Below are 9,604 nucleotides of genomic sequence, written 5' to 3'. Positions count from 1 at the left end.
CTTTTTTTTTTTTTTTTTTTTGCGGTACGCGGGCCTCTCACTGTTGCGGCCTCTCCCGTCGAGGAGCACAGGCTCTGGCCGCGCAGGCCCAGCGGCCACGGCTCACGGGCCCAGCCGCTCCGCGGCATGTGGGATCCTCCCGGACCGGGGCACGAACCCGCGTCCCCTGCATCATCAGGCGGACCCTCAACCACTGCGCCACCAGGGAAGCCCTGTTTCTTTACTCTTAACTAATCACATCATCTCTCTATGCTCCTCCCCTCTACATACACACACACACACACACACACACACACACACACACACACAGGGATTCATTTACACAAAACATTTGGGTTCACTTTTCAACAGAAAATGTTAACTTCTAGTTTCCCCAATTAAAAGGCCCAATCATCTGATTATCAAGCTAGGTACATTGAAACAAACTGTAGGTCATCTCTCTGCTCTAAGTTTAATCAAAATAAACTGAGTAAAAGTGAGATCTGACAATGATAGAGAGAACTTGGATAGACTTGTCCATGATATAGTTAGATAGTATTAGTAATTCCCAACCCAGCCAATACCTTGGTGATGACCACCTTCTGTTGAGATCGCCAAAACCGTACCAACCTCTCACAGAGATACAGGAACATGGGACCCACTATCCATTTCCAAGTCTGTAATCAGAGCAAACAATGAAAAAAGGATGTGTTATGGGGCGGTAGTTGATAAAAGATTCGTGGGGACAAAACATTTTAGAAGTTCACCTTTTTTGGTTTGTTTAAATATTCCATGATAGACTAGTAAATTTCTTCTAAAATATCTAAAGTTAAAATAAATTTTTGAGCCAGTAAAAATGAACATTCTCCTTGCCCACATTGGGGAACTATATCTACAGTATGGAACTTTCCCAAGAGGAACTTCCCACAAGAATGGGATTTCCTCCTGTTGTCGCAATAGGAGTTGCAATAACCCTACAGCAGAGTAAGGTTGGTTTCAGAATTAACATTTCTCTAAAGGATAGCATTTCAACAACATCGTATTTTTAATGCAACGTTGCAATTACTTTCTCTTGGTCATGTAGCCAAAGCTTCATTCTTTGCAACATGAGAAATTCCACGCTAGAATTTAGCTCTTCCTCCAATATCCTGGCAAGTTCTAGGAGCTATGCAATGCACTTTCTCTAGGGTGCTCTCTTGTCAGAATCTGCAGTGTTTCAGAACACTGGAATTACCCCGTGGCATTACTGGCTATACAAAAACATTTAGGCCAAACAGATCCATCCTGGGATTCAGTCAGTTAGGTTCCTAGATGAATATCTGAAGTAGCAAAGAATTTTAGAAGTCGATATCATCTAAAATACAACATTCCAGAAGGGATTCCAAGAGGGAAAAAAAATCCCAGAGTGCTTCCCATAGTCTCGCCTATGATCTTTCTATGAAAAATTTTAAGAAAGTTATTGTTGGAAGTTGAGAGCACCCAAATGTCCCTATCTCCAGCCTAAGTTGAAGAATATCTGCCCGGAAGTCATAAATGCTCTGCTACTGGCCTTCATTTTCATGGGACAGTTTTTTCAAACGGTCTAGCATCATCCATCTATGTCCTGGCTGCCACCTGGGGCCCCATTGAACGGAGCCAGGTCTTGGACATCACTTCTAATCTCCCCAGAAACCCAGGAGCTCCTCTGAGGTAGATGCCTGTGAAGGTAGCAGCGCTCTGACTTAGCTGTCTTCAAGGAAATGTGCCTTCCCCAGCTCATAAGAGGACCTGCAATAGAGTTCCCTTTTAATCCTTTCTATTGATGTCTGCATGTAGTGGGGGTAGTTCACTGATGTGTCTGCTTGCTTTCATTAATGAGCAAGGATGCTGAAAGATGTTGAGTCCGCAGACAGCATGCTGTCTCTAGAGGAAGAGTACTCCTATATTATGAGAGTCAGAAAAAAGGAAGGAGAAAATGGGATGGGAAATTTGCCTTTATATTATACTGTGCTTACGGACAAAATAATCCTCCTGTTCAGAAGCCCTGTACAAAGGTTGATTTTTGCTTAGTTTTATACCAATGGCTAGCATAATAACCAATACGGTATATTGCTTGCCAATGGGGGAAAAGGTATGAAGATCACAGCGTCCACTGCTCACTCTGTGGAACGGAGATATTGAGAATAAACAAAACGGAGTTCTTCAGAGCTCCCAACAAAAGGTAAATATTTCAGCATCTTTTCCCTTGGTCATCCTTGCCACACTCCTGCTCTACCATGAAGTGCCAATGGCATGACCCTGGCTCTGCAGCCTCCTTTATGCCTCATAGACGGGACCTCCTGATACCTAATGGCAGCTCTATGTGCCACCTCACAAATTTCCTTCCCAGCTCTGAAAGCTGTAGAGAAAGTCTTACTTCCTGGAATCTGAAGAGGCTCCTGCCTCCTTATAAATCATAATCTGAGCTTTCCAACTCGGCTCAGGATGGAATCCCTCTGAAAATCATTAACTGGTATTATTGTGGCCATCACAACCAGAAGAGAAGAGGTAGAACTTCTTGAACCCAAAAGCACTTTAAAAAACAATACGTTTCCAAGTTTTATATCAGGATGTTCATAACAGACTAATGTAAAGCTTACTTTTCAAGAACTAATTCTAGACAATAAGCATAGCAGAAAAACCCTGGATACTTATAACATCCTAGCAGTTCCGTGACATTCATAATGGACAACTCTATGACATTTGTATCTCTTTCTTAGACACAGTTTGAAGATTGTTGGTAATGAAACTATAATAGCTACAATGAATTGTACATACCATAGGAGGGTTCCCAGAGAACTCTGGGATTGGGCAGTCCTTTATTTTTCCCCATTGTGAGATGTTTTGATAACATTCTCTTGGCTTGTGTTTCAACAAACTCTCTGCGGTCTGCCCACGTACAATTCGCCTGAGGAGGAAATGTAAGTCCAGACCATTTAGAAACAAGAGATTAAATTCTTAGTTTTCTGAGATTCTGACATATTTTTATTAGTATTCTCATATGGTTCCTATACTTTTCACTTAAAAGTAATACTTCTTGCCCCCTCCAAATAGATTAGAGGAAGGGAAAGAAAATTCATGATCTTTAGCAATACAAAAAAAAAAATATGGGGACTTCCCTGGCGATCCAGTGGTTAAGATTCCATGCTTCCCCTGCAGGGGTTGTGGGTTCGATCCCTGGTCGGGGAACTGAGATCCCACATCCCACATGCCATGCAATGTAGCCCAAAAAAAAGAAAAAGAAAAAAAATATGTACAATGGCACAAAGGATATTTATATATAACATTATAGAGGGTAAGTTTTGGATCATCAGTACATGTTTTCTGAAAGGCAACATTTGTGCTTCTGTTTCAAGTATTATTCTCATTTATAAACAAACAAATAAAAATAGAAAAACTGCAAATCCAACAGAGCAACCGCTGGCCCATACAGTACCATTGTGCAAATTAGAACAAGATGCCCCCTCTTTGAGGACAGCTCTAGAGGCAAGAGCTTGGCCAGCAGAGCATGGGCTAATTTCCTTCCCCTTGGCCAGGCACCCTTATGTAGTTGACAACCCATACAACCATATACAGTAGCCCTGAGGCTTAGTACAAATCTTTTATTTGTTGTTTCAAAATTGTCTAAATTCAACCAAAACATTGAAATCCACTTGAGACGACTTAATTTTGTAGAGATTATGCCATTCTCACAGACATCAACGCTGATGGTGTGTCCCTTGAAGTGCTCGGAGCCCATTCACTTCAATTCAATAAATATTAATTGAGCAACTACTAAAACATAAGACAATGCAGGTTGAGTGGGAACAGAGGGAGGGAGGCACAAAGTTAAGTCGTGTCCCTGACCTGAAGGAACATAAATGACAAGGTCTTCAGAATATATAATAAGAAAAGACACAGAAGGCCCTTTGCTTCGGGGACCTAAAAGTTTGTTTGGGGGACCTAAAATTTATTATGCCAGTTAGTATATTCAGAGGATATCGGCAGGCTGACTCCCAACCACTGCACCACCAGGGAAGCCCCAGAGGATGTTTTAATTCAAGGTCACTAACCATCGCTTTCTATCCCTAGGTCTTGGGGAAGAGAATTACCATGTATTGAGCATCTATCACATGCCAAGCCTGGGAAAGGCACTGCACACAAATTATTTCAGGTAATTCTCATAACAGGCCTGAAATGTAAGTATTAGTACTCTCATTTTATGTGTGAGGACGCCAAGGCTTAGAGAGACTAGGTAACTAGAAGCAGAATGATTTGGTGAAAGCAATTCTGGACCCAAGCCAGACAGCCTTGGTTTCACATCCCGCGTCCACCCCTTGCTAATTTGGTGGCCTTAGGCAAGTTATTTAACTTCTTTTGAGCCTCAGTTTCTTCAGCTATAAGATAGGTATAAGTACCTCATTAAAAGTTCGTTTTAGTAATCAACTGGCATGATGCATATAAAACGCCAGACACAAAGTCAGCGTCCAGCAAATGATAACTATTAAAGTTCTTAATGTTCAAGGTCACTTGGGGAGTAAGTGATAGAAAAAAAATCGGATTTTCTCCTTCTCTTCTCAATGCCAGGACCGGAAGTCAGAAAACCTGGCTTTTAATCCCAGTTCAGCTGCTACCTAGCCAGCAGACCGAGCAATCAGCCAACCAGCATAAGTAGCAGATTCTCCTCAGATGGAGAACGGGGTACATACATCTCCTCTGCCGGCTCCAGAGGAAAATACATATCTATGAAACTATACAAACGTAAAGTGGTGGAATTACTAAGCTAGAGAGGGGAAGAAATTCAGTTTTGTTTTGTTTTTTTTTTTCCTCTAAGATTTTCTGAAACAGCTGGATGATGACCGAGTCCCATTTAAAGATACTCAAATGCTTTTAGGAGAGTTAAGAGAGTCTTCGTCTACACAGATTTTTCAGTGCTTAGAAAGAGATGACCAGGCGTCAGGGTCAGCAAGTTGATCAAGAATGCACTTGAGGACAGGGAACAATATTCAGTATCCTGTACTAACCTATAATGGAAAAGAATATGAAAAAGAATGGATATGTATAACTGAGTCACTTTGCTGTACACCTGAAACTAACATAACATTGTACATCAACTATACTTCAATAAAATAAATTTTAAAAAAAGAATGCACATGAGGGGTTGCCACAGGCTGCTTCTCTCCACCCTTCCCTTTTTTAGGTCTCAGCCACTTCTAGGCTGACTTGACTCAGACCAGAGTCATTGAGCCTTGACACCTACTTCCTCCACCCTTAGTTATCTGGAGCCCCATACCCACCGGGGAACTTCCCAGGTCTGCTTTTTGCGTGCAGGTGGGAGAATCAGCTAGTGTGAAAGAGTAGAAAAAGGAAGCCTGGTATGAAAGAAGGGTCCCAATAAGGCAAACTCTCCCAACCACACATCCAGGCACCGTGTGTCTCTATGAGAGCATTCATCATGGCCTGCCTTAGCCCATCCGGTCTCCAACCCCAGCTATGCCACGGATAAACTGGTAGTGGCTTGGCTACACACTTTACCTTTTTTGGTCTGTTTCCTTGTCTACAATTTCCCCTGGAAATGGGGATAGTAAGGGCATCTCTACCTTTTGGAGATTAAAAGAAACATTTCATGTCTGCAACAAATGCTCAGTAGAAGCTAGCTTTTCCCTTTATTATGTTAGGATGCTTGAAGGCAATAACCATGTATTTCTCCTTCTAGTATTCCCCACAGTGCCTGAGATAGGTCCTCATACACAGTAGGCAATCAGTGAATGATTGGCTTGAATCAAAACTCATTGAACGGGGACTTCCCTGGAGGCTCAGTGGATAAGAATCTGCCTGCCAATGCAGGGGGCACGGGTTCGAGCCCTGGTCCGGGAAGATCCCACATGCCGTGGAGCAACTAAGTCCGTGTACCACAACTACTGAGCTTGCGCTCTAGAGCCCGCGAGCCACAACTACTGAAGCCCTGAGCCCTACAGCCCGTGCTCCGCAACGAGAGAAGCCACCGACTGCAATGAGAAGCCCGCACACTGCAAGGAAGAGTCGCTCCCGCTCGCCACAACTAGAGAAAGCCCACGTGCAGCAACGAAGACCCAACATAGCCAAAAATAAATAAAATTAAACAAACAAAAAAACTCATTGAACGAGAGCAAACCCTTTCACCTGATTAATCATTAACCTCTCTGGTTTGGGAGCTTGTCTAATTTTCTAGGGATTAAGCCACAGGAAACATCATTGGAGACATCCGAGACCCTGCCAGCACTCTCAGCGTGCTTTCTATATGCTTGCAAAGATATTCAAAACTTTGGTGTATTTTTCCAGCTTGCTATAAATAACCGCACTATGAATAGTTATGAGTCGGGTACCAGAAACTAAAGTGGTGCTGAGTGGTTTCTATCAAAGTGACTTCTGTTTTCCCCTCATATTCCCTCAGCAGACAGGCTAAGGTCACACAAAGACAGGGAGGTCACTGTGCCTCTAACAGAGCATCACATCCGGAAACTGAGGGACATAAAATACTTGCTCTTGGAGTTTAAATACTCACTCAGCTCCATGGATGGCGAGACCAATGAAGAAGATCACAAAGAGATGGTGTGTGTACCAAAACACTTCAAAGTAAGACCTCCTGATGGTTTTGGTGGAGGAGGTGATAATTAATATGAGGCAGAGCGTGATGACAACTCCAGTGATGCCTGCCAGCCGAGTCACAGCCACGTACAGGCCTCCTTCGGGATTCTGTAAAACACACACACACACATTATTTGTAGGCTCTCAAAAGCAGGGCTACCTATTTATAAAGTGTCCAGTGAACAAGGCAATAGGCATTTTCATCCCCCCTTTAGATTATCCTAACCATCCCCCCAACAGAGTGGTGTAGAATTGGAATAGATATTTCCAAATTTTAAAAAGTCTTACATCTTCTTTACCCATTCATCCGATGATGGACACTTAGGTTGTTTCCATCTCCGTATATACAATGGAATATTACTCAGCCATAAAAAGAAACGAAATTGAGCTATTTGTAATGAGGTGGATAGACCTAGAGTCTGTCATACAGAGTGAAGTAAGTCAGAAAGAGAAAGACAAATACCGTATGCTAACACATATATATGGAATTTAAGAAAAAAATAATGTCATGAAGAACCTAGGGGTAAGACAGGAATGAAGACACAAACCTACTAGAGAATGGACTTGAGGATATGGGGAGGGGGAAGGGTAAGCTGTGACAAAGCGAGAGAGAGGCATGGACATATATACACTACCAAACGTAAGGTAGATAGCTAGTGGGAAGCAGCCGCATAGCACAGGGAGATCAGCTTGGTGCTTTGTGACCACCTGGACAGGTGGGATAGGGAGGGTGGGAGGGAGGGAGACGCAAGAGGGAAGAGGTATGGGAACATATGTATATGTATAACTGATTCACTTTGTTATAAAGCAGAAACTAACACACCATTGTAAAGCAATTACACTCCAATACAGATGTTAAAAAAAAAAAGTCTTACATGGTTGAGGTATCATAGGAAATATCAATTGATACACAGAAACAGTTCTAAGGGAGTATCAAATAAAGTATCAACTATATGTCCTAAAAGGCTCTGAAGCTCTTTCTCCCTTTGATTTGAAAAGTGTCATAGTGCTTAGTTTGTAGATGTATTCTGTGCATGCCTAACATCTTAGGCTGCGTTCCTCCAAAGCAGATCCTGAGATGAGGATTTAGAAAGAATGCGCTCCAGAAGAAGCTGGTAAGGAGATGGTTAATAGGATAGGAAAGAGGAACAAGTCAGGTAAGAGGACGATCTCGGGCCAAATCTTCAGCCTGATGCTGCAGGGGAACTGTGGAGGGTAAATTACACCTTAGAGTTTATCCTGACTCAAGGCAAGGGAGCTGGGTTTTCATGGCCTGCACCCATCAGTTATTGGTTAAGAGCTGCTCAACGAGACAGCTATCCAGGCCCTTTCAGATATGGGCAAAGGGACTTTGGGCAAAGGGACTCCAGTAGCCCCAGGGCAGTCCTTTGAGGAACAAAAGCAAATAGAGGAAATTGAAAGTGAAAGCACACAGAAGGGTAGGGGAGCACAGACATAGTAAAAGTGACCTGAAGAGATCTGGGCACAGCACTGCAGTGTCAGCTCACTCCATATGTTCACACGGCCACCCTTACGTATCATTGTACAATGAACAAGTAAAAGAAAAATTATCCAAGACATTATAGAAGAAGAATTTCTATTTTATTTGATGTGCTTTAATTCCGTCCCTAAATAGACCAGGCACATTTTTTTATATCAGCCTGAGGATAATTATTTCTACAAAATCATGGAACTCTTCTTGTAATCTATTCTAAACAGACAAGGAAACATGTTTGGAATTCGGCACATGAAGATGACTTAGAGCTTCTCCCTCTGAGTGTAGAAAGCCTCAGCAACTGCCGGAAGGGAAAAAGTCCTTGCCTGAGGGTTCCCCAAATGGCTGCCCCTGGAGCAATTAGCAGACATAGGCCACCTCTCAGATGTTGTAGGCAAGAAAGAGGAAATGCATTGCTGACAGATGTCAGCTGGTGGCTGACCTGGTATTAACACCTCAGCCAGAGGGTTCCCTATTTCACATAAACAATTTCATAGAACACCAACATCAGGCAAGGTCATTCTGTCACTGTGATGGACTGACACAAAAACGAGACCACTCTGAAATCTTATCTGAGCCAAGACAAAAACATGGGTGACTGCTGCTTCTTGACCTATTACAGATTTAACCCCATTCTTCTGCCTCCTAGAAAAAAAATTATTAAGATACCCAACGCTGGAACTGTCCCCAATTCCTGACCATACCTGATCCAGAGGAAATGCTTGCTTCCTGAAACCCCTCCCGAATCATCTAACACAAGTCCCACAGCAAGCCTTTCTCAACACCCTCCTGAGATGCCCCCGACTTCCTCATAGTGTGAGGTCTCTTTGCTGCAGTAAGTAATAAACCCAACTTTGTTTGACTAGACTATGTTCCTGGCTTTCTTTGACTGTTGGGCATTGCCGTGGATAAGCCTGTGTTACTCCAGGCTCCACGTATACACATTCTGATAGGTGACTTTAAGAAACTGGAGAACATCTAGTGACCCTCTACATATGGGATCAGGAGTGTGGGAGACATTTTCTCTGTGGCCACATTCTTAGAACCTACAGAATTGTCCCTCTGATAGTCAACTTTTGTCATTGTTCTGACCAAGTAGAATTCTTCACTCACTGAAATCTAATCCTCAGTTTTAATGTCTACAGAACATCTGAATCAGGAAATAAGAGGCTTACCTTAATTCTTTGTCGAGCAAAATTGAGGTAAGTTTCACCAGGCTTATCTCCAATGTCAGAGAGTGCTATTGAATAAGGGTCAGAATTGTTGACTCGGGCATTGACACACCACTCCACATTAAATAGGTGTGCAATGGTGTGAATCGCTGAAGAGGGCACAGAAGAGAAACAAAGAGGGTGAAGTGTGTGTACAATTTTATTTGTAGCTGGGTTTCTAGCTGCAGCCCCTGACTCTATGATAAGTTAGTGGAGATTTGATAAGGATCCCTTCTTACACCACCACCACCACCTTAATAATTATAATAATAACACAAAATATACATAAACACAT

General features: G+C 42.6%; 1 protein-coding gene across 2 annotated transcripts in view; it reads right to left on the bottom strand.

Moving 5' to 3' along the window:
• The window catches only part of CYBB (cytochrome b-245 beta chain), a 35,734-nt gene that overhangs the window by 12,645 nt on the left and 13,485 nt on the right, over positions 1–9,604 (bottom strand). For both annotated transcript variants that reach the window (XM_024766560.1, XM_024766561.1), the window contains 4 exons: positions 9,274–9,419; positions 6,521–6,711; positions 2,776–2,905; positions 564–656 (listed from right to left, as the gene is read on the bottom strand). In XM_024766560.1, the coding sequence (XP_024622328.1) occupies positions 564–656; positions 2,776–2,905; positions 6,521–6,711; positions 9,274–9,419 (560 nt within the window). The remainder of the gene's footprint in view (positions 1–563; positions 657–2,775; positions 2,906–6,520; positions 6,712–9,273; positions 9,420–9,604) is intronic.

The sequence above is a fragment of the Neophocaena asiaeorientalis genome, unplaced genomic scaffold (assembly GCF_003031525.2).
Source record: "Neophocaena asiaeorientalis asiaeorientalis breed wild unplaced genomic scaffold, Neophocaena_asiaeorientalis_V1.1 scaffold507, whole genome shotgun sequence".
Classification (NCBI taxonomy): domain Eukaryota; kingdom Metazoa; phylum Chordata; class Mammalia; order Artiodactyla; family Phocoenidae; genus Neophocaena; species Neophocaena asiaeorientalis.
Note: the sequence above shows the minus strand (reverse complement) of the source record. Positions and strands in the feature narration are given on the sequence as shown.